This window comes from Panthera uncia, chromosome B4 (assembly GCF_023721935.1).
Source record: "Panthera uncia isolate 11264 chromosome B4, Puncia_PCG_1.0, whole genome shotgun sequence".
Classification (NCBI taxonomy): Eukaryota; Metazoa; Chordata; class Mammalia; order Carnivora; family Felidae; genus Panthera; species Panthera uncia.
The window spans coordinates 78227207-78251191 of record NC_064809.1 but is presented as its reverse complement, the minus strand read 5'-3'; the positions used below and the strand labels follow the sequence as shown (position 1 = coordinate 78251191).

The window sequence follows — 23985 nt, the reverse complement described above, 5'->3', positions numbered from 1 at the left end:
TGACCTCCCTAACTCAGAGTCCCTGGAGACAGCATGGGATGGTGGACAAATCAGAGGGCAAAGGGGTCTGTATCACCAATCAACCACACCTGATGCTGACTCTGTTTTTTTCTGAGTTCACCAAGGAGGAGAAAATGGGAAGAGAAAAGGAAAGGTGTGAGGGGTGGGGTGGGGGGAGGCTAGATAACAGGACCTGGGGAGAAGCAGGCTTTGTGACACTAGAGTTGAACAACATGGTGGCAGGTTGGAGCTGGAGTAACAAGACCTCCTCTGATTGGCTCAGAGACCCTACATTCTCCCCCAAGGCCACAGTTGGGCAGCAAGGCCACAGTCCCCTGACATCTCTGGGCCTCTGGATCAGAACAAGACCAAGGCATTGGAATCCCCAGCATTCTCTTGCCCTTGAGCTGGAACATCTTTCTGTCAAACCAGATCAGTGGGGTAAAGGCAAGAGACTGCTGAAGCTCAGAATCAGGAATTTGAAGTTCTCGTACCTTAATTAGCCATCTAGTCCCAACTCCCCTGCTGAACCCAGGAATGCCAGTCCCCAGTCCCCTTCGCTGACTGTTCCAAGACTCCAGTCTCAACACCCTTCTACCAACCTCTTCCTCCCTGCCTCCATCCTCCTTATATCCCAAGCGTTCTACTTCCCAGTTACACCTCCTTTCCCTCTGGCGCGGGGGCTGGCCAGAAGCTGGCCGTGTGGCATTCTGGGAAGTCCTCCTGCCGCCCTCCCTCTAGGGGCAGGTACAGACAGGTCCAGGCTGTGGCAGCTGCATCTTCTCCAGACACTTCACAGACTCCCAGACTCCAGCCTCATGCTGGGGTCCCAGTTGCCCACCTCTAATCGAGTCCCCTGATGGTCCTTAAAATACATCCAGTGTCCTGTACTCCCCCCCCCCCCCGACACTCCCCAGCCCATACATTCGTCCCTATTCTCCATCCTCCCCTCCACCTCACCACACACACTAGTCCTCTACAATCCACACTCACCTTGGTGAATGCCTTGGGTTCAGACCCTGATGCCTGATGGGTGCTCCCATCCCCACCCCAATTCAGGTCCTCTCTACAGGGTTGAGCCTCAATTCTGGATCCTCTATCATCTTCTGATTGCCCTAATAAATCATCTCAGTGGCAAGCTTCTTTTTCCACCTCTTTGCATTGATTGCAACTCTCTTCATGCAGACCTTCCCTGAGGACCTAGGCATTTGAACCCCAGCCAGAGATCAACCTGGGACCCATCTTCAGCCCCACATTTCATCCCTGAAACCCAGCCCCCAGGCATCCTGCTCCAAAGTCAAAGAAACAAAGGACCTTAACATTCTCTGCACTCCCCCCACCCCGACCCTGCCCAGCCTGTCACTCCGGAGAGGACCCAGGTGTCACACCCATCCCAGGCTCCATCCCTCCCCAGAGGACTGAGGCATCCCCCACCCTATATCAGCCTACGACCAGACTTCCTGCCCTCAGACTCAGCCCTTCCCGGGAACCCAGGCATCTTAGTTCCCAGCTTCCTCCATCACCTCACACCGTCTTGTAGATGTCTTGTTCCCCCGGCCCTGGTTGCAGTGACACGGTAAATCCAGGAGGCCCAGGGGCAGCCAGTAGGAGAGGAAGGGGCGAGGAACCGTCAAGACGCCCCCTCATGGAGCCCAGGGTGCCCGGGTTCCCCCTCCTCCCGTCTTCACCTGCTGCGGGCTCCGCCCCCGCTCCGCCTGGGCCGGCCTCTGCTCCTCCCCCGACTCCTCCCCCTGTACCCCCAGCCCGGCCAGAACGGCCCCCGGGACAGAGCGACGCGGAACCCCGGGCGCCTGGGTCCCCAGCATGATCCTCGGTGAGTGGGCTCTGCGGCTCTGGGCTCCGGGCTCCTGGGTCCCTCTCAGTAGGTCACCCCCCCAACCTCCCGGCACCGCGGTGACTGCGGCCGCCCGTCAGCGACCGGTTCCCCCTCCCCCTTCATCTGGCTCCACATCTGGGGGTCCCCTCTTCCCCTCTTCCCCACGCTGCCGTCTCTCCGGGTAATTTAGGGAGTGGTGAAGGAGAGAGCAGAGCCGAGTGAGACCCCCGCCCCATAATGAGGATATTGCGTATTCATGAGGCTCATGAATATTATATGACGGTCTACGAGAGGCTGGGGGAGAGGGCTGGTCCTGGCCTAGTGGAGTTGAGGGAAAGGTTCTGACCCGTCCCCGCACACACTCTCCCTCCCCCACCCTTAGCTCAGACACTCCGATATCCTTCTGGGCCCAGGATAAGAGGGAAAGGAGGAAGTGGGGGGCGGGCGGGGAGAAGATGGTGGGTGTAGCTTCGAGGTGTGTGTGGTGGGAGGTGGGAACCTGAGGGCTGGAGATAAGGGGGCTGGGTAGAAGCAGGGGTGGGAAACTGTCCTTCCCGGGGCCCCTGCGGCTCGGATCCTGTCTCCGCAGCCATCCTGCCCCAACACGCCGGGACCTGCCCCGCTCTCTCCTTGCTCTGGCTGCCTGGGCCCTTCCTTCCCAGCTTCCTTCTTCTTTCTTCCCCCACCCCCACCCCTGCCTTGGGCCAGGGGCGCCAGGAAACAAGGGGCAATGGAGAGAGTAAGGATGGGGGAGGGGAGCCCCCGCGGGACTCTGACAACCCTTCAGCCACAGCCACCCCATCCTCATGACCTACATCGCGAGGGAGCCCCTGGGTGGGGGAGGAGAGGGACTAGCTGTGCGTCTGGACTCCTCCTCAGCTCCAGGGGCTCCAGGCCCCTGCCTCCACAATACTAGGCCGGCCTGCTGTGTCCTCTGACCTCTGACCTCTGCCCTGGTTGGGCCGGTTCCTGGGCCCTGTTTATGGTGGGAGATGCCCCCCCACAACCGGGCCCAGACACCTGTGGTCTCCCTGCCTCCCAATGGAGGGCTTGCCCGGGCTCTGCTGGGTCCCTCTGCAGTTTGCTCTTTGGCTTCCCTTCTTTGGTCTGATCCCTGTTGACTTCCCACTAGTGGTCTTTCTCCCCTTCTGCCCTCCTTCCTCCCTCTCTTTCTCTCCTCCTCCTGTACCTCCTCACTCCTTCACCATGTTATGTCTGCCCGCTCCACCTAACACTCCACTATACCTCTTCAGTGAATGAGGGAACAGAGGCGTGAATGACTGGTGCCTGCTTCCTTCCCATGAGTATCTCCAGCAAAGAGACTCCCCACCCAACTATGAAGACTATCCCCAGCCTAAAGTGACCCTCACCATCACATCTGGGACTCAGGTCCCCAAAGCACAGGCCCCACATTCTTCCAACGTGTGCAATCCCTGCATGTTGGCCCCACCCTGGACGCAGGCTCCACCCTGGGCACGGGCCCCAGAGGGAGCATCGTGCTTTTCCAGAATAAACCAGTGTGAGCCACCCTTCCCCTGGTCAGCGGGCTCTAAAGACGACCTCCGAGACCTGCTCAAGCCTGACCAAGACCCCACCACAGGAAAAATGCCCGGGTCTGCCAACTGGACCCCCACCACATCTGCCTGATGTGGGACAGGACACTGTAGTTAACTCCCTCCTTGTGCCCACCTACAGAGGGGCGGGAAGCCTGCTGGCCCACACGCGCACGTTAGCCCTCTGTGAGGAAAGGAGAGAGGGAGGAAACTGCCAGCCAGGGCTCAGGCCTTGCCCACCCCCCTCCCCCCACCCCCCGCCCAGGGCCATGCCCTGTAGGCTTTCAGCTTCCAAATACTGAGGCCCATTGAGTCCATGTACGTGGTGACCCTGACCAGCAGGTGGGGCCTGGCCTACCTGCTTAAGATCTACACTGTGGGCCCAGGTTTAAGCAGATGGTGGTTCTGGGCTCCGTTCCTTGTTCTGGGCCTTTCTTACTGTCCTCTCCAATTGGGTCCCATAGGGAGAGGGGGCATTGAAGAAGGCCTTGTCCTGTCAGGTTGGGAAGATTTCCCAGGGATCTTCCCTCTCTTCCCTTCCTGGCCACCTCCTCCCTTTAGGCCCCGTCCCCGCCTACATCCACCCTGGGGTTATTAAGGATGATGTTTTAAGTAGTTGTTCATAATCATCCCCTTGTTCCTTTAATCTTTGACTTCAAAGCCTTTCCAGCCCTCAACCTGCCTCCTGTCCAGATGAGGGAAATCAAGGCAGAAAGGAACAGAAACATGGGATTTGGTCAAGAACCCAGGACGCAGGAGTTCAAGGCTCTCCCCTCATTCCCCAGTTTCAGGCACTGCTGGGGAGGAAGAGGCCAAAAGGCCTGAAGAGAAAAAGAGATAGATTAGAGATGAGATCCCGGTCCAGTCTCCAATCCAGTTCCTCCCTTGGCTCCAGAGTCTAATTCCCCCATCTTAACCCAGTGCTGATCCAGGCTTTTCACCACCTGGGGTTAAGGCCCTAATACAACTTGCAACCCTAACGCCAACCATATATCTCATCTCACTCTCAGCCTGGCCCAACCTCCGAGACCAGCACTAACCCACAGCCCTACCCTAACACCTCTCCTGGCTCCTGTTCTTACCAGACAGGACCCCTCCCTGAGCTAGCTCAAGGCAGACACTCCCATTCTTTACTACAAGGGCTCGAGGCCCCAGACCTGACCTAAGACAGCCAAGGGGCTGAGACTCTGACCTGGCCAAAATTTCTGGGAAAGGGAGGAAGAAAAAGACCAGACTTCAGTGGGATGGAAGGAGTTGGATGTGGCTTGGTTGTGGCTCGGTGTGAGCGGGATCAAAGGGCCTAGGGCTAGGTAGGACCTAGAAAGAGCCAGATGGACATCCATCCAAGGGTCTGAGAGTTCATCCCCTCTAAAGTGCATTGGGAACTGTCTTTAATAAAGCATTTGGCAATTCCCCCACAGAGCTGGGTGGGGCTCTATCTGCTGGAGGTAATTACTCTAATGAGCTTCCCTCTGGAGTGGCCTGCCCCAGCCAGGCCCCAACTCCTCCCTGCCCTGCCTGACTTGTGTGCCATGCAAGAACACGTGCATGCATGTGTACACACACACACGCACGCACGCCAGTTCGATCTCCTACCCCCTCCAAACCTGCCTGAAGACCTCACCTAGTCGGATGTCAGAAGCCCTGGATTTCCTGCTTCCCCAGACCTTACTATGTACCTGCCTTTCCCTCCAATACCCCATCCCTAGTCTACCTACAAAAGTGTAGTGCTTGAAAACCCTGTCTCTGGAGCCAGACAGACAGGTTCACATCCCTCACTAGCTGTGTGACCTTGGTCAAGTAATTCCCCCTCTCAAAGCTGATTGTCCTCATTGATAAGATGAGGACTCGTTCATTTAACAAACATTTATTTAGCTCCCTTTGTGGTATGCCAGCAATTTACATAGATTCAATCCTCTCCACAACTCCTTGAGGCAGTACTATTGTTCTCATTTGCCAAATGAGCTAGTTCCCCAGCTTCCGAGCAGTGGAGACAACCTCAAGGAGACGGTGTAGGTCCAGTGACTGACACGTAAAGAGCCTTCAAAAAGTGGCAACTATTATGGAGCGCCCGGGTGGCTCAGTCGGGTAAGCGTCCGACTTTGGCTCAGGTCATAATCTCTCGGTTCGTGGGCTCTGTGCTGACAGCTCAGAGCCTGGAACCTGCTTCGAATTCTGTGTCTCCCTCTCTCTCTGCCCCTCCCCCGCTCACGCTCTGTCTCTCTCTGTCTCTCAAAAATAAACGTTAAAAAAACAAGTGGCAACTATTAGTATTCTGAGAAAAAGGGAGAGGGGACTGAGGCTTGGGCTTACCTGAAACGAGAGAGCTCTGCTTCTGCCCACTCGGCCCGTGAGCTGCCATTCTGCCCCTCTCCTCGTCTCATAGCTCAGTAGACCCAAAAATGGGGAGACACACGAATGTCCAGTTACCCACCTTGCTTCCTTGCCTCACTCCATCCTCCCTCCCCCTTCCCCCCCACCCCTTTCCCTCCTGGGTTCTTGTCCTGGAGGAGAGGAGTTGCTGGCCATAGGGCACTGAATCACTGCTGTTTGTTTTCCTCCAACCCCAGGAAGATGCAGGGACCTTCCTCTCCTTGAACAAGATGGAAGTCTGTGCTGGGACCTCCATCCCTTCTGAGTGACACTAGAGTCCTCGGGGGTTATGTAGCAGTGAAAGAATTTGCAGCAGATTTTGATTTAGCTCCCAGCTCTGATACTTACAGGCTATGTGACATGAGCCAAAGTTTTTAACTCCTCTGAGCCTCAGTTTCCTCGCACGTCAAGTGGGAAAAATGGTATCAGCTACCCCCATAGAATCATAGCTGCCTCAGAGATTAAATGTGATAATACTCAGAACTCATTACCTGGCACATAGCGGCTCCACAATACGTATTTTCTTCTATTCCCTTTTCCAGAACTCATCTGTCTCTTCTGAGATGGGGGCTTGAGGGATGGGGGCTTAAGAGAATTTAGAGCTGGGAAAAGGGTCAAGGAGCTGGGCTGCTCTGGGGCGGGGCAAGTGCCAGCCCCAAACCAGCTGCTAGGGGTGGGTGCTGGGTGCCGGGGACTCTGGGAGCGCTCAGGTTTCTCTCACCATTCCTGATGCTGCCCGGGGCTCGTTAAGGCTGCCCTGGTCTGGTGTGCCAGGCTTGGGGTGGAGGGGGGGTGTTGTGCATGGGGGGAGGAGTCCTGAGGGGACAGACCAGGAAGGGGAGGTGGTCAAACTGCCCCTCAAACCATCTGTCCCTCTCTTCTCTCTCCCTTTCTTGCTCTCTGCTCTCTGTCGGTCTTTCCACCCTGGGGTCTAGCTCTGTGTCCAGCTTTTCTGCAGTCTCTTTTTTTTCTCTCTCATTTCACTGTCTTCCATCTCTCCATTGTTCACTATTCTTTTCTCTGTCAGTATCTCTGTCCCTTTTCTCAATCACTTACTCCGGCTTCTGTCATTTTTTCCCCATTCTCTCTCACTCACTTTTGTCTGTCTCTTCTCTCTCTCTCTCTCTCTCTCTCTGCTCTCCCCCTACCCCATCTTAACTCTGAGATGGCAGAGGAGGGAATGGACACAGGGTGTACAGACCTCCAGCTGCCCAAGAGCCAAAGCCAAGCATCCTGCCCTTTCCTTCAAACCCTTAGCCCTCTAGAGCCCAAGCTCCCAGCAGCCTTGACCTCAGGGACCCTGGCCACCCACCCTGGCAGAAGAGCCAGACCCCTCCAGACCTTTCTGGACCAGCTCCCTGCCCCCAGCTGTGCCTGAGCCCTCCCCACCCCCTCCCTCTCGCCTCCAATTCCCTAATCCCTGCTCCCCCGCCCTCCCCTCTGCCCCACTTTTCCAGGACTCTGATTGGCTGATTCTACTGACTGGACTTGGGGGGGAGGGGGCTGGCAAGGGAGGGGGCTGGGGGCAGAACCAAGGGAAGGGGACGCTGTCAGGCCCAGGCCCCTGGGGGGCCGGGGCCAGGCCACTGCCTGGGGGCAGCAGGCACCAGAAACTGAAGGTATGCAAAGGGGCAGTCTCTGTGGAGGGAGCAGGGAAGGATCCTGGGGTACCCTCTGCCCCAGTAAGGTCAAGGGAGGACGGGGCCAAACTTGCAGCCTCCTGGCTTTGCCTTTGTTCCTGGGATCCCCTGTTGCTGGCAGGGGGTTGTTAGAGCAGGGAAGGGCAGCCAGGATTCCCTGACTGGTGGACGGCGAGGTCACAGAAGGGAGCTGGGCTAGCGGAAGCCCAGAGGGGTCCTCAGGGCCTTTGGCCTCCTCCCACTGGAGCCTGGCAAGGTTCCTCCCATGGCTCTGAGGGGAGGAGAAAAAGTTTCAGGGGAGGGTGGGTAGTGGAGTGGCTGGCCTGGACTTTCATTTCCCCTTGGGGTCAGACCCAGGCATTCCCCTTCCAGAGGCCCGGGTGGCGGTTCCTCCTGCGGTGCTGGAGCTGAACACTCTCAGGGAGACAAGGGGGTTTGGGGGGAGACAGGAAGGTTGGGAGAAGGGGCTCTGAGAATGGGCCCAGGCAGTCCACCTCCCAGGGCAAACGCCACTCACTTATCACCTACCCCCAGAGATGTCAACAATTAACTAAGAACAGCCAGGACAGATCACAGCTCTTTGGGCAGCCCGAGAGACTCAGCGGCCCTCCTCCAAATCGAGACCTCAACATTCCCCTCTGGGCAGTGGGAGGAATCACCCACCTGACCCTGTCCCCCCTGGGGTGAGACCTCGCCTTTGGGATTCCTTGGGGAAAAACAAAACCAGAAGAAGGGAGTGGCCAGAGCCGTGGGGCTCCCTGAGTCCTGCTGATCCAGCAGAGAAGGTCTGTCCTCTTCCTGGGTTTGTAAAATGCCTAAAGGTCTTGGGGGAGGGAGGCTGGAGAAGGGGGAAGTGAAAAACACCCAGAAGGGAAGGGCTGGTGTGCACTCTCCCCTGGGCCCACAGGGCACCGTGCTCCATTGCTCCGGAGCTAGCAAGCAGGGGAAGTGTGTGTGCGCATGGGGGTCACACTTCTGAGTGTGGGGGCCCCAGCCGGGGAGTGGGACAGACAGGTTTGGGTGGGGCTCCCAAGCTTCAATCTTCCTGCCCCACGTAATGTTTTCTCTGCCCTTCAGGCAGCCTGAGCCGGGCAGGGCCCCTCCCTCTGCTTCGGCAGCCCCCCATCATGCAGCCCCCACTGGACCTCAAGCAGATCCTGCCCTTCCCACTGGAGCCAGCCCCCACCCTGGGCCTCTTCGGCAACTACAACACTGTGAGTAGCAGCCTGCCTGCCCACCCTACCCTCCTGAGACCCCAGCTCCTTCCTTCACTCTGACTCACCCCTCCCTGATTCTCCTATCTACTTCCTTATCTTTCCTTAGGACCCCATCTCCCCGGACTTCTAGTCTCTAGTCAGTTACAAGCGTTGTTGGCTATCTGGTATACTATTAGCAGCAATAACAATAATAGCTCCCATTTGCTGAGCCAGACCCTGTGCTACATGTTTTATATGAATCATCTCACTGACTCCACCATCTAGAGAAGCAGTGAGACCCAGATGGGTGATAGTGATTACAGGGAGGTGGGAGGGGTGACGGGTGCCGAATCCAGAAGGAAGGAATAAGCAGGGTCACAAGCCTGCCTGTTTGTAAATTCTAGCTCTCTGGAACCCACAGTTGGGTGGGGAGGATCAGTGGGGTAGGGCTTAGAGGCCTGGAAAAGTTGTCTGGATTTAATACAGTATGAAATAGGGAGCCATTATCCATTGTTAAGCAGCAAAATGACTTTGTCAGAGCAGTGTTTGAGGAAGGTGATTGGGACAGCTGGATGAAAGGGAGCAGAGGTTGGAGGAGGCTGTCCCACCAAGGTGGGCCTGAAAGGCAGCCTGGAAGGCCACACCGGGCCAGTGGTAGTGGCAGTGTGAGTATATAGGAAGGGGGAAGGGCAAGGGGTTTGTTTCCAAGGAAATATTCCTAGGGCATGGTGACCAACTGATATTTGGGGATAGGGGAGAAGAGAGAGGATGAGTCAAGACTGACTCCAAGATTCAAACATCTGTGGCTAGGAGGGAGAAGTCACCTCGACAGAGGCAGGGGTTTATTTTATTTTATTTATTTATTTTTTTAATTTTTTTTTTTTTAACGTTTATTTATTTTTGAGACAGAGAGAGACAAAGCATGAACGGGGGAGGGTCAGAGAGAGGGAGACACAGAATCTGAAACAGGCTCCAGGCTCTGAGCTGTCAGCACAGAGCCCGACGCCGGGCTCGAACTCACGGACCGCGAGATCATGACCCGAGCTGAAGTCGGCCGCTTAACCGACTGAGCCACCCAGGCGCCCCAACAGAGGACGGGGTTTAGAGGAAGAAGCTGGTCTGGGGTGAAGCTGTGAAGCTCACTTTAGGACATGGTGAGTTGGTGAACCAGTGGGACATTGAGCCAAAAACGTCCAGCAGACAGTTGGAATTTGGGTCCTAGAAAGTGGGCTAGAGCTAAAGGTTCAGGGGAAGTCAGCTTTAGTCCACGCAAATAACCCACCATCAAACCATATTCAGCTGCAAAACGTCTACTGAGTATCAACCATGCAGCAGGCACTGCCATAGATGTTTCTATACCTGATCTCATTTCTCTTCACCTCAACCCAACAAAGTAGACGTTGTTATTCCTGTTTCGCTCGGGAGGGATTAGTAATTTATCTACGTTGACATAGTATGTGCCTAAGGTATGATTTGAACCCGTAGCAACTGATTCCAAATGGAGTTCTCTTTATACAACTGCTGCTTCCTCCAAACTCCTCCCAAAGAATCCAAACCAACATCTGCACTACATTCTGAAGTTTACAAAGTACCCTTCATATCTTAGTCTTTATAGCAACCCTATAGGGTAGCTATTGTTTAACCCATTTTACAGATGAGAAAATGGAATACTGACTATAATAAGCAAGGCACTGTTTTAGATAAAATAGAGACGTGAAGGTAAACACAATACGGTTCAATTTTAAGAGTTTGTGGGTTTTTGTTTTTGTTTTTTTTAATGTTTACTTTTGAGAGAGAGAGAGAGAGCACAAGCAGAGGAGGGGCAGAGACAGAGGGGAATAGAGGATCCCAAGTGGGCTCCGTGCTCACAGCTGGAGAGCCCGATGCGGGGCTCAAATTTACGAACCCGCGAGATCATGAGCTGAGCTGAAACCAAGAATCCGATGCTTAACCGACTGAGCCCCCCGGGCACTGCTGATACGGTCCAGTCTGGAAGGAGCTTCTATTCAGGGGAGAAATACAGAAATGTATGCAGCAATCTAGAACGCAAAACAGAGGCAGAGTTATAAATATTGTGACAGAGAAACCAATGATGGTTCAAGTGAACAAAAAAATTTTTTGAGCACCTACTATGTGCTGGGCACTGTACCAGGTGTCAGGGACACAGGACTCAGCCTGTGCCCCTGGGGAGCTCATGTTTAGTAGGAAAGATAACAAGTTAACAGTTACCCTGTAGGGTGAAAAGAGCTGCGTCAGAGGCATTTAGCTTGTATGGGAGTCCAAAGGGGTGTCAGGAAAGACTTGCTGAATGAGGTGGTGCCTAAGGGACCAACCAGAGCTGAGCAGGAAAAGGAGAACAGAGGAAAAAGGGATTCAACCGGGAGCAGGTGACATAGGATTTGGGCTTTGAAGAATTATTCGTAGGATTTTAAAAGGGGCCTTAGAGAACATTCCAGACTGAATCAAATAGCATGAATAAGAGCTAGAAAAGAGCACTTGAGGGGGTCCAATTGATTCAGTTCCACTGGAGCAGAAGGTGCTGGGAATACTTCCCCCATCTACACACCTCATTGACGCTTGCCCTTAGGTCTCTCATCATTTCCCCCATTTTGTAGATGAGGAAACACAGACCTAGAGAGGTTAAGTGACTTGCCCAAGGTCACAAAGCCATGCAATTCGCATGGGTAGTTCAGGGTTTCTCACTCCCCCAGGGTTCATGGCTCGACTGCCTCTGGTGAGGACTAGCTATTTAAAACCATGAGCCCTGATAAGCCCGGAGAGTGCGGCAGGGTGTTGAGCAGCACCAGCTCTGGCATCTGACTGGCAGGATTTGAATTGACATTCCGAGAGCACTGGCTGTGTGACCTTAGGCAAATGGCTTCACTACTCTAAACCCGAATTTTACCAGATAGTAATAGTACCGACTCACAAGGCTGTTGCGAGAATCGTATTACATAATCAGAATAGCTAGCACAAAGTGGATGTCTGGTGTTGGCGGCTATGATTATTATTATGTCATCGCTATTATTTTTATTTAAGAGAGGACCAGAGACAGAAAGGCCAAGACTCAGCCTTTTGGAATAAGCAGAATTAGGTAGTAGGAATAGGAGGAGGCTCCAGCAAAGGATGTGGGGGAGCCACTGGAGGGGGGTAGGGACGCAGCCTGGTGCCTGTAGAGTTGGAGAAGCCAAGGGAGAGAGTGTGGCGGGCTGCATCAATAGTGTCAAATTCTGCAGGGGAGTGAGGACTGCAGAAAAGCTGCAGACAGACCTTTGGCAGTACTGTGCAGCAGTTAAGTACATGGCTTTGGAGTCAGGCTGCCCAGGTTTAAATTCAAATCCCAGTTCAGCCACTTACTAGCTTATGACCTTGGGCAAATTATTTAACCTCTCTAAACCTCAGTTCCCTCGTCTATAAAATGAAGATAATAATAGTACTTATTCTGAATAGTGGTTGTGAAGATTAAATTAGATAATCCATGCAAAGAGCTCAGTACAGAGTCTGGCACATTCCAAGGGCTCAGTCAACATTAGGTGGTGGTGGTGGTGGTGGTGGTGGTATTATTCATGGCTAAAGGATTCTGGACTAATACAATACCTCCAGATCTCTCTCCTACTGGGGCAGTTCCTACCCCTTAGACCCTTCCCTGTATTATGCTTTCCTCTGCCCTTGGACGTCTCTCATTGTCTCCCAAAGACAGCCTCTCTCTACACTCAGTCCGCTGCTTCACTCATCTCTCTGTCCTAGACGGAATGGGAGAGGGTGAGAACCAGAGATGATAGAGCGGGAATCCTAAGACCTATTCGGAGAGGATGAGGAGGTGTCTGGGGGAGGGAGCGGCTCTGCCCTCCTGACCCTGAGCCCCCAGTGCTGCTCCTACTTGACCGCCAGAGGGCAGCAAGTGCACGAAACATAAGCTCTTTGGGAACCTAGCTGTCCAGCAGGTGGCGGGCGAGGGGAGGAGATAGGAAGAAGAGGTTAGGGACGTTGTCCCCAGTATGAGGTCGCTTCTGCTCTGGGCGCCTCCCAGCTCCACCTTTCAGAGGAATCACTGAGAGAGCAGTGCCTGACACCTAGGTACCTGGGCTCGATTTCCCATCCCTAGTAAGGGAAGTGACATGTAAAAAGGGCACAGGGGCCGTGTGCAGAGGGAACACGGGTCTGGGGGCTCGGAAAAGGGGTTGTCAACAAGGGAGCGAGGGCCAGGGTGGAAGGGATGGAAGAAAGGAGAAATGTCCGAGCTAGAGAAATAGAGCCGTCCATTAGGATTGGTGGGGACAAGGGACCCAGCAAGGATCCTCAGTGGAGGAAGCCGAGGTCACCTGGTCAATGCCCGATCGCCGGACCGAGCAGCCCCTCACCAGGACAAGGTCTACCACCCTGGAACGAGTATCCGGATACGGACACCCTCTCCTCTCCTCTTTTCACCCTAGCCCCCCTTCCCCCTGCTCAGGCTCCCTAGCCCCGCCCCCGTCCGCGGCCCGCCCTCGGCCCCGCCTCCGGGGCGGGCTCCGGTCCCGGCCGGCACCGCCTCCCCTTCTCGGGCCGGCCCGGCCGCACAGCCCCGAGCCACCCGGGCAACGAGCGCCGCGTCCCCGGCCTGCCCGGCCCGGCCAGGCTCGGGTGCCCCGCCCGGGTCCGCCACCCCGGGCCATGGAGTCGCGGCCCCCGGGGTCCCGCAGGGTAAGCCACCCGGCCCCTCCTCTCTCCCTGGCTCCCGCCGCTGCCGCAGCGCCCCCCCACCCTATCCCCGCCCGCCCCTGGCGGGCGGGCTACCTCTCCTTTCGCCCGGTCCTCGGGTTATTTGGCCCATCCCCCATAACTGGCGCGGTCCCTGCCAATCTCTGGATCCCAGCTGGCACCCCCAGACTACTGCCACCATACTGGATACCCCCACCTCTGCTTCTCAGATCCTTGGAGTCCCCCAAATCTTCAGACTTCCCATCAGGTCTTACATGTACCCTCAAATTACCACGCCGCCTAGATCCTTCTTATCCCATCCCGGCATCTTTCCTTTTCCCAGCATCCCTCCCCCACCAGCTTCCACCTGCTCTTTAGACACCCCCTAGCTCACTCTCTTTCCTATTTCAATCCTTCCTGTCCCTCTGGTCTTCCCATCCCCGAGATTGCACCCTCCTTCTCTTTTCACCTTTATTTGGGGGTGGGGGGAGGATGGGGAAGTGGGGTGGTCAAACATGGGGCAGCGGTTTCCATCAGATAAAGGGCAATGGAAGGAAATATAATCATGGCCCCCTCTCCTGTTCCTGATCTGGTTTCCTCCCTTCCCTCCCCCTTGCCCTTCCTGACTCATTTTGCCCCAGCTTTAGGGAGCGATTCCCCTTCATGTCTGCTGTTGTGGAGGGCAGGTGGGAGAGGAATGTTTTGTGGCCCTTTCCAGGCAGTGTCTAGGCCAAAATCCCAGGGTAGGGGCTCTGGAGTGGGATGGGCTGTGGGAGATGTTGGCCTCCACCCCTCCCCAGAGAGCCCTCATCTAGGTCACCAGGGCCTCTTGACCTTGGCCTGGAGCAGCACTTCAGTGGCTCACGTTCCACCTGCACAGGGATTGGGCCCAGGAACCCTCACCTTCAGCCTGGTGTCTCCTCAGTTCCTGGAGGAGAGGGTGGGAAGGACCCATGGCGCACTGGGTTGATACCCTCTTTCTCACCACTCCCCAACCCCTGGTTGGTGTTTATGGACTTAAACCTGAGGAGGGGTGTATGCAAGAGAAAAGGCTTTCACTCTGGAAGAGGGACCCAGGTGGGGCAGGGACCATTCTCCTGGGATGTATGTAGGCATGGTCAGCCCACAGGTCGTCCTCAGGGCACTGTGGGAAGCAAGCTGGGGTGATGGGTGGGGCAGAGACAGAACCCTGGCCTCTGCTGTCCCCTCTCCATCCCACTCCTCTCTCCCTAGTGCTGTCATCGACTTAGGTTTCCTGGCCTAGATTGGGTTTCTGTTTGGGCTGAATTCCATTCCCCACCCAGCATATGAGGAAGTCCAGGGGCTGAGGAGAACCCTGGGGCAGGGGGAGGGGGGTGTCTCTGCATAGGGAGGACTGACACCTGGAGACTGGGAGCTGAGAGCAGGCATCTGTCTCCCCTTTCTGATTAAAGCCTGTCTCCAACTTAGTCTGTCTTTATTTCTGCCAAACACATCATACATTCACACAGATAAACACACAGCTGAAGATTGCACAACCTGACCATTCATGGCATCGGCAAAGCCCCCGACACAGAAATGTTGATACATAAATGATGTGCACACAGCACATGACACTCCTTCACACTCCACCCATGCACAGATTGATCACAGCCTGCCCAGACACCCGCAGTCACACCCCTTCTTCCCCTGTTTGGCTTTTCTTTGAATAGGACCTGGGCTTCCAGGAGGTGAAAAGTGAGCTACTGAAAGGGGCTGCTTCCAGCCAAGGGCAGGCCAAGAGATGGACACTTGTCAGCCAGACGAGTCATCTGAACTTGGTCATGGCTCCCGCCTCTACGTCTACCAAATGAGGCAGCCCATGTCACAGGGGTGCTAAAGCCCCCTTCCAACCAGCCAGTGAGACTACTGGGGAGAGCCAGGATCTGTGGACTTTCCAGATTCCAGCCACCTTCTTCTCCCTGCTTCACATGCCTGTCTCTCACCAGTGTCTTACTGGGAACCATGAAGACCTGAGCACAGGGGAGGGCTGCAGCTGAGGAGCTAAGGACCCCTCAGGTCCCAGAAACTATTTTTCACTTGATCCTTCCACCGGGAAGACCAGGCTTCAGTTCTAATTTCGTTCTGTTTTTATGAGAGGCCCCAGCCATCACCCAATCCTGTTCAGCCTCGGGTGCATTCCAGTCTCGCCTCTCCCTGGCTGCCTAGGGGGCCAGAAGGGAGGAGGACTGTGCAGGGAGGCAGTTTTCATGCCTCTAGGCCCCTGGCTTCATCCCTTGATAGCTGAAGGCCTCAGAAACTCCCATCCTCTCCCTTCCTCATGTGAACTCTTGGCAGGAGACTGCAAAGACATCTGCTGACCCAGGGTGGGGGCAAGACTGTTCCTAATCACGCCCAGCCCCACAGCTCTGCCCCAGAAGCCCTGTGATCAAGGGAGGAAGAGTTCAGAAGATCTCTCCACTGCCTCAGGCCAGCCCAGCTTCTTAGGTCCTACCCCCCCCCCCAACCCCCATTATTCACTACAGCCATGTACTCTCTCCTGAGTTCTTTTACTCCCTTAAGACCTGCTGCCTTAAAGAGATCTAGGGAGTATGTTAGGGCAACCTGGGGCCCAGAGATGGGAAGCTGGGAATGTCTGTCTCCTGGGACCAGAAGCTTGGCTTGGTAGACATCTTGCCCCGGAGTGGGTCCAAAGAGTTCAGAGGCCTCAGCTGAAGGCCATAGGATCTAGGGTGCTTTGGGACTTCCCATCAGTGGGCCTTTGGTGGGTTGGCCGAGCTGTACATCAAAAAGACCGAGTTGGATCTTCATGGTATGATGAACTGAGACAGCAGCCCAAGTTCAAGTACCAGTTTTGCTATTAACTGGTCGTGTGACCTTGGGCCAACCACTTCTATTCTGTCAGATGGGGGCACTGGGCCAGTTGGTCTCTCAAGGCCCTTCTAGTAGGGTGAGGATTGGGCTTGGAGGGGATCAGGGGACTGAGGCTCAGAACCCTCAGGCAAACTGAGGGATAGGGACGAGGCTCTGAGCCCTTTGGTTCAACCCAGCTGCAACCAATGTGGGGGATGATGGACATAAGCTTGTGCTGGGGTTCCTGGCTCACCCCAGCCTGCCTCCGCAGATGGACCCTGTGCAGAAGGCTGTGCTCTCCCACACTTTTGGGGGACCCTTGCTCAAGACCAAGCGGCCCATCATTTCCTGTAATGTCTGTCAGATCCGCTTCAATTCGCAGGTAAGAAGCCTTGCTGCTCGAAATGGGTGGGGCAGCAGTAGCCTGGAGATCTCGGGAGAGCAGAGGGCAGAGGAGCTCGGGCGGGGGGCAGAGATAAAGGGGATATCGGGAAGAGCAGGGAATGGGGACACTGTAGGAGGGGCAGGGGCGGATGGAAGGCACTTGAGAGGGACAAGCGGTGGCTGTAATTTCAATGTGAAGTCGGCCAGTCCTCTCAGGTTGACCCTTCCCTCCCTTGGGGACTGAGGCATCCCTGGCTCAGAATTTCCTAGAACACAGGTGGCCATCATGTCTGGGTGCAAGAGTGGCCTCTGGCCCACTGGTCCTTGGGCACTGGGCTGAGTTAGGTCATTGACTCCCCTGCAGAGCCTGTGCCCTCCGGGGCCTCTGCTAAACTCCTCCCCTGGTCCACCCACTTCACTCTAACCTGGCTTCCTCCTCTATCTGTCCTTTCCCGTGGGGGACTTTCCATGGAGAGAAGCCACCCAAAATGCAGAACCTAGGTGTCCGGCCTCCCAGCTGTCCTGTCCTCCTTGTGAGGCTCCCTCGGGACTTCTGTGTGGGTCTAGAGGAGACTTTGTGGGGTGCAGGTTCTGAGAGCTTTTGGAGAAAAACAGCAGAGCCTCATTCTGCTGAGTAGGGGGAAATAAAGCACGTTCTGTTTCTCTACCCAGTCCACACACGCGCGCGTGCACACACCCACCATGCTGCCAGGCTCTGCACACCAATGCCTCACCCCTGGGGTATCAATTTTCTTTCCCTACCTATCCATACTTTTTATTTCTACTCTATCCCTGTCTGGGTGACCTTGTGGCTCCAGAACTGTATGTCCTAGGCAGGAGGTGCACGTGGGGGTGGGGGTGGAACCAGGACCAACCCAGCTTTAGGCCTCTCGGTTACCTCAACCCCAGGCATCCCCTCTCCCAACCCTGGCTCCACTCCCTGGTGGAGGGTGGAGGACTAGAGGGGCAGGGGGCCAATAGTAGGCAGCCCTCCACTTCCCTCCCCCACCAAGTGGCTCTGTTTTGACAGCTGTCTCTGCTGCTGTCTCTATCTCCAGAGCTGGGCTTGGGGCCAGGGTCCTCCAGGGTGTCCACAGAGGCTTCAGGAAAAATGAGAACCAGGGGGAGTAGTCAGGGTAGGGCCCAGGCCTCAGGGCTCTTGGGACTCTTCGCCCGAGTGTAGAAGCAGTCCAGACTGGATCCAGAAGCCGGGAGACACGACACACGCATAGAAGGCCAGGGGGCCAAGAGACTGCTAGCTGGCTGGATTGCTGGTCCCCTCCCATTTAGAATTCTATTATAGGTTGGGGTAACCCTCCCTCACCCAGAACTAGGTGAGAAGCCTGAGTCAGCAGCCAGGCCCTGGGTGTGGTGGTAGGGTGGAGTCTGGGCTAGGTGAGGATCCAGGTTCCCAGCGACTCAAGGTTGAGAAGCTAGTCTGAACCCCAGGAAAAACCAGGGCTCCTCGGCATGGCTTTACATCCCACTGGTATAGTAAGAGATTCACTGCAGCCTCCTGAGACCACCCCGAGGACCTGAAGGAACTCTGTGGGGAGCATGGTCGGATGAAAGGTGATCTCAGATTCCCTTTTTTTCTTTCATCCCTAAAGAGCCAGGCTGAGGCACACTACAAGGGTAATCGCCACGCCCGAAGAGTCAAAGGCATCGAGGCTGCCAAGACCCGAGGCAGGGAGCCTGGCGTCCGGGAACCTGGAGACCCAGCTCCCCCAGGCAGCACCCCCCCAAATGGGGATGGCGTAGCCCCCCGTCCAGGTGTGTCTGAATACCCCGACATTGTTCAACTGCTCTCGTCTCTGTTCTTTGCCCGCTTCCCAGAATTCTCTGCTTTCATCTCTCTCTTCCTCAACCCCCACCCCCCACCCCTACCCAAGGTGAGTCCTGGAGCCAAACACAGTGATACAAAATTTCCATCCTGTCACCCGTACTCCCGCCCCAGCTCCTCTCAACAGAGTCCCCACTGTCTGTCCTCCCCACCACCCAGTGACTCAGAGAGGGGCTAGGGTGAGGCCACCTGGCAAACTTCCTCAAGAAAAAGGGAACCATCAAATCTAGGGAGAGGCCTCTTCATCTTGGGGAGAGGGACAGGGAGGGAATCAGGATATCTGAGGGCCTGCCCACTGGGCTTCCCCTTGGGGAGACTGAGAGCTCAGGACACTCAAGCAACACCCCAGATGATCTTGGTTGATCTTTTGACCTCTCTGGCCCAGTCTGCGTCCTGGGAGTGAGACCTTAAGATCTTGGAGATCTTTCCCAGGTTTACAAAAAGCAACTCTGAGACTTTCTCCCTCATGGCTGGTGGCCATCTTCAGTCCTACTCCCAGCCAAGAAATTGGAAGGAAGGAATATCAAGACAGGAGGATATGAGCCCCCCTCATGCTGGGATTGCCACATCAGATATCAGTCATGATCAACTCCAGAAAGACTGAACATCCCCATTTCCTCCTTATCCTTGCCTGTCCTTTCTGCCCCACCCCAAATAGAATGAGAACCAGGCATCCACATCAGCAGCTTGGGAACCAGGATCCCACTGTCAACGCGCGTGCGCACACACACACACACACACACATCCCTCAGGGATGCACAGATAGGACAGGCAGGTGAGCTGAGTTCTAATTGTGCTCTGGCTGCTCTTAGCCTGGTCACCTTTTTTTAACTTGGCAACATCTCTGCAAAACGGGGATGACGCTGATAGTGGTGGTGGTAGATAACATTTCATGTTCTGGGTGCTTTATGCATATTACCTCATTTAGTTAGTTCCGACAGGATATCTCTAAGGAGATAATGATACCTGCCCTACTTTTGTAAACGACGAAGCCCTGTCCAGTTTGAGACGTGGGTGTGCTATCTGGATCGGAATGGAGGTCAAGGATGTCAAACGAGTAAGAGAAATAAAGGGAAAGATCACAGGATGGACAAGCAAAGGGACACGTGCAGGGGTCAGGAGGTCCCTTTCTGCCAGTGCCCCACCCCCACTGCCTGCGGTCTCACAACCCGGAAACTGGATCGGCTGCTGGAGCAAGAATGGGAGTGCTAGAGTTTCCCCTGTACAGAGGCCAGAACCCAGCGCTGAGGCCTGGGGCCTGTGCATCTTTAATCAAGCCATGAATTATAGAGCAGCCTGCATCCCTGTTCCCTCTCCAGTTCTGCTGTTTCTGTTTCCCTTTTGCCGTGTCTGCGACTGTCTCTCTCGACCTCTCCTCACGCTGCCTCTGCCCCTTCCTAGAGCTCTCTGGCATGCCTCCCTGGGGACTGGGCAGGACTCTGGGAAGGGGCTGGCCAGGCAGGAAGCCCAGGCTGGCTGGCAGGCCACTGAGGGGTGAATCCTTGTTCCATGCCTCTCCCCAGGGCTAGGCTGGCTGCCAGCTTCAACCTGAAGGGGAAGCCACTGCGGCTGGACCCCTCAACCATTCCCAGCTTCTCGAGAATGGGCCAGGCGCTGGAGACTCACACCCAGCCTGCAGCAGCTAGACCACATCTGGCTCGGGCCCAGGGCATGAGAGCATGCATGTTGTCACAGGGTGGGGACTCCTGGGCCCTTGCCCTCCAGGAAATGGGGGTGGGTTTCCTCCACATAAAGAATCTCCTCCAAAAACCATCTGAGGTGACCCCTATGTTTCTCCCCCAACAACAGTCTCCATGGAGAATGGACTGGGTCCAGCCCCAGGATCCCCAGAGAAACAGCCTGGCTCCCCATCCCCTCCCAGCATTCCGGAGACTGGTCAGGGTACAACCAAGGGCGAAGGGGGCACTCCAGCCCCAGCTTCCCTGCCTGGAGGCAGCAAGGAAGAGGAGGAAAAGGCCAAGCGGCTGCTCTACTGTGCCCTGTGCAAGGTGGCAGTGAACTCCCTGTCCCAGCTTGAGGCTCATAACAAAGGTAAGGACTCTCCCACCCCGACCCCTATTCCCCTATCCTCAGCCCACTCCTCCTCCCCACCTCTAACGCCCCTGGCTTCCAACATCCGGGCCCCTCCAAGACTTACCAGCCTATCTCCCTCCCTAATCATCTCCCACTTACTTCTTCAGTTCCCCCTCTGCTTAACTCCTCGACCTGTGACTCTCCCCTGACCTACCTTGTGTTTGGGGGTGTCCCAAGGGGATTGGAAAACCCCCACACTTGATGCTTCCCCCTATTTTAATTGGGAAGGTGGGTATTTGCTGCCCAGGAGGCCTGGAGAAGTTTTCCTCCACCCCTTACCTTCTGCCCTCTGCGGGCCCCAGGTACTAAGCACAAGACAATTCTGGAGGCCAGAAGTGGGCTGGGCCCCATCAAAGCTTACCCTCGTCTGGGGCCCCCCACTCCTGGGGAACCAGAGGCCCCTGCCCAGGACCGAACCTTCCACTGTGAGATCTGCAATGTCAAGGTCAACTCGGAGGTCCAACTGAAACAGGTGGGTCCAAGGCCTTTCCTGGGAATTCTAGGGAGCTCTACTCACAAACAGGGAGCTTGGGTGAGGGCGCTTCTCTCAGGTCCTTTCCTTGGGACCACAGAAGGGGCGGGGCCAGGTGTTTTGGGTGTGCCTACCGGCTCGTCGGTTACTCCTTTCCGGGTGGCTCACAGCCCCTTACCCACTGCCCCTCCCTACCCACCCACCCCCACCCCCACCCCGCAGCACATTTCCAGCCGGCGGCACCGAGACGGCGTGGCCGGGAAGCCCAACCCGCTGCTGAGCCGTCACAAGAAACCTAGAGGCGCGGGGGAGCTGGCGGTGAGGCCTGTGCGCTGGAGAATTCGGCAATTGGGGGACCGGAGCTGGGAGGAGAAGGGGACGCGGGCCGGCACGGGGAGGGGTGGGGTTTGCGGGCCGCAGAATGACTCCTCGGTCTCCCTTTCCCCGCCCCTCTCCCCGCTGCAGGGCACTCTGACTTTCTCCAAGGAGCTGCCCAAGTCCCTGGCGGGAGGCCTGCTACCCAGCCCCCTAGCGGTGGCTGCGGTGATGGCAGCGGCAGCAGGCTCCCCGCTGTCCCTGCGCCCGGCCCCAGCCGCACCTCTTCTCCAGGGACCGCCGATCACCCACCCCCTGCTCCACCCGGCACCCGGGCCCATCCGAACTGCGCACGGACCCATCCTCTTCTCCCCCTACTGACCTGAACCCCGAACCCCCTCCCATTCAACACCTCCCCCCCCACCTCCAGCCGGGACCCAGGCCTCCGGGCTCCAAGCCTGCCCCTACTCCCGGCACTCCCTGAATGATCTCTCTCTCTCCTTCCCCCCCACCCCGAGGTACGGGGTTCCAGGAAAGGGGAGGGGTAGCGGGGGAGGGGGGCTTCAGAAGGGGGGGAACACCCCAGATCTCAGGGAACCCCGCCCCCTGCCCTTCCCTCTCCCCTAGAAAAGGGGGGGCCGTCTCACCCCCGAGCCCCCTTGGAGACACCCCCCCTCCCAAAAGCCATGTCCATTCAGCCCTTCCCCCCCCAAACCTAGCACAAAACGGGGTTCACAAGCCATGGTCGGAGTCCGGGGGGCAGAAATGGATTTTTCTTGGCAATAAGCGGACTCTGGGACTCCGGCCCCTGCCCCCAAACTGAAGCGCTTCCGTGAACACCCCCATCCTCCGCAGGGGGAGGGGAGCAGGCGGGATCCTGGGTCCCTCAGAAGCACTTTGGTTTTACCGCCTGCAACCTCACTGTGCCCGCCCCGCACCATGCCCCAGCCCCACGTCTAGCTGGGCCCATCATAGGGGGCAGCACTTGGGGGCATCTCTGGCACTTGGGTGGGACCAAGTAGATGCCCCTACAGACCCTTCCCTCACCTTCTTCCTCCCCAGTCTGGATTCCATTCTTTTCACCAGCACCCATCGCCCAAGGGGTACCGAGGGGGGCAAGGGGTGTCCAGTCCGAGCCCACCCCCGCCTCGCCTTCCGCAAAACTGTGAGCAAAAAGCAATAGAAGCCTCGCCCCCGCCCCTCCCCTTTCCGCAGGATTCGCTGAGTCTGTAGCCTTCCCCGTCCCAGCTCCTAGACCTCATGGCTGTCCCTCCCACCAGACACCTCCACTGCACAACTCGGGCGGGGGCGTGACCTCCCTCCCCCCACCCCACCCCCTCTGTGGTTTCCGTATCGTCAGCCCTTCTAGCAGCCGACACGGGAGAGGGACGGGCCCCCACTGGCCTTCCCGTCCCCATCAACTCTTTCTGCTTGACAATGTAGCAACCCCGGCCCCCCACCCACGTCTTCCCTTTTCCTTCTCCCCGACAATAAAGTCTGGATTCGTTGCCCTCCGTCCCCCAGACTCAGACTCTCAATCTTTGCCCGCCGATATGGGAGCTATTCAACCGGAGATCTGTCTGCATGGTGAAGGGTAAGGGTACACGGGAAAGGGGGCCTGAAGGAGGGGTCCGGAAAGACGGGGGTGGGAGAAGGCAAGATCCAAAGCCTGTGCAAGGCGAGCAGAGGCTCCCAATATCACTCATCCCCACTCCCGCCCAGATCTAATGTAAACTTGGGCCCTGGGGAATCATTTCCAGCCCAGGTCTCGAGACTGTAGCCGGACTGTAGCCGCGGCAGTTGAGAATTCTCCACGACTCCACCACCAGGCGGCGCCAACGACATGGAAACGGAGTCTCCCCTAGGCTAAGACGCTCCTGTGGCACATGTGTCTCGAGATTCTGGAAAACAAGTCTAGATCCAGCCTCAGACAAAGGAAAGAATCCGGGCTTTTGTGCCTCTGATGGGAAACCCACGCCAGGAACACGCAAGGCATGGGAAGACGCTGGGACAGGGACTAGGCATCTGAGCTCTAGGCACTGCTGGGCCCCATATAGTGACCTTGAGTTAGTCCTTCCCCTCTCTGGACCTCAGTTTCCCCATATGCAAAATGAACAGCTTTGGGTCTCTTAAAAGTTCATTGAGACTTCATGTTCCAAGACTAAAGAACTGAGGCTATGCCATTTACAGATATGCAGGTATGCTAGAACACCTTCTCCTCTGGGTCCCCTACAGGTCTGTGGGACAGAGACGTACACTCTGTTCAGCAGCCTGGCACATGATGTGGGGGAAGATGTTCTTTATTATCTCCAGAATTCAGCTCAGTCACACTTCCAAGAACAGTACTGACTCTGGGACCCCTTCCCTCTAGCCCTGCTGGGTGGCAAGAAAGAAAGAAAGGCCAGACCAGAGCCCAGCATCTTCCCAAGGGTCCCCCTGAATTGCATCTCCTTTGCTCACTTCCCCCCTCCACCCACTTCCAGTTTTTCAGAGGAAAGGGGGAGGGAAGGTGAAATAAAGATTGTTAAAGAGGAAGGAAAGGGAGGGGCTCCGTCAGTTAAGTGTCCCGCTTGTAGCTCAGGTCTCGATTTCTCCTTTCCTTGGAGCTGGCTTGGGATACTCTCTCTCTCTCTCTCTCTCTGCCCTTCCCCCACACTCTCTTTCTTTCTCAAAATGAATAAATAAATAAATAAATAGGGGCACCTGGGTGGCTCAGTCAGTTCAGCATCCAACTCTTTTAAAAAAATTTTTAAAGTTTATGTATTT

General features: G+C 56.1%; 1 protein-coding gene across 2 annotated transcripts; it reads left to right on the top strand.

The window, feature by feature from the left end:
- The first annotated feature begins 1751 nt into the window (after positions 1-1751).
- ZNF385A (zinc finger protein 385A) lies at positions 1752-22395 on the top strand. 2 transcript variants are annotated; one of them, XM_049625658.1, is made up of 8 exons: positions 1752-1834; positions 8481-8617; positions 16383-16493; positions 18106-18268; positions 20148-20390; positions 20735-20904; positions 21127-21222; positions 21370-22395. In XM_049625658.1, exons 1-8 carry the CDS (start codon positions 1825-1827, stop codon positions 21598-21600), a joined length of 1161 nt encoding a protein of 386 aa, XP_049481615.1. In that variant the 5' UTR covers positions 1752-1824; the 3' UTR covers positions 21601-22395. The 2 variants fall into 2 exon arrangements, with proteins under 2 accessions (XP_049481615.1, XP_049481616.1); XM_049625659.1 differs by lacking the exons at positions 1752-1834; positions 8481-8617 and adding an exon at positions 13157-13282.
- The last annotated feature ends 1590 nt before the right edge of the window (positions 22396-23985 follow it).

Coding starts and splice junctions, on each gene's coding strand:
- ZNF385A (XM_049625658.1), top strand. Junction 18,269..20,147: donor TGGCGTAGCCCCCCGTCCAG/GTGTGTCTGAAT, acceptor CCCCAACAACAG/TCTCCATGGAGAATGGACTG. Junction 20,391..20,734: donor GCTTGAGGCTCATAACAAAG/GTAAGGACTCTC, acceptor TGCGGGCCCCAG/GTACTAAGCACAAGACAATT.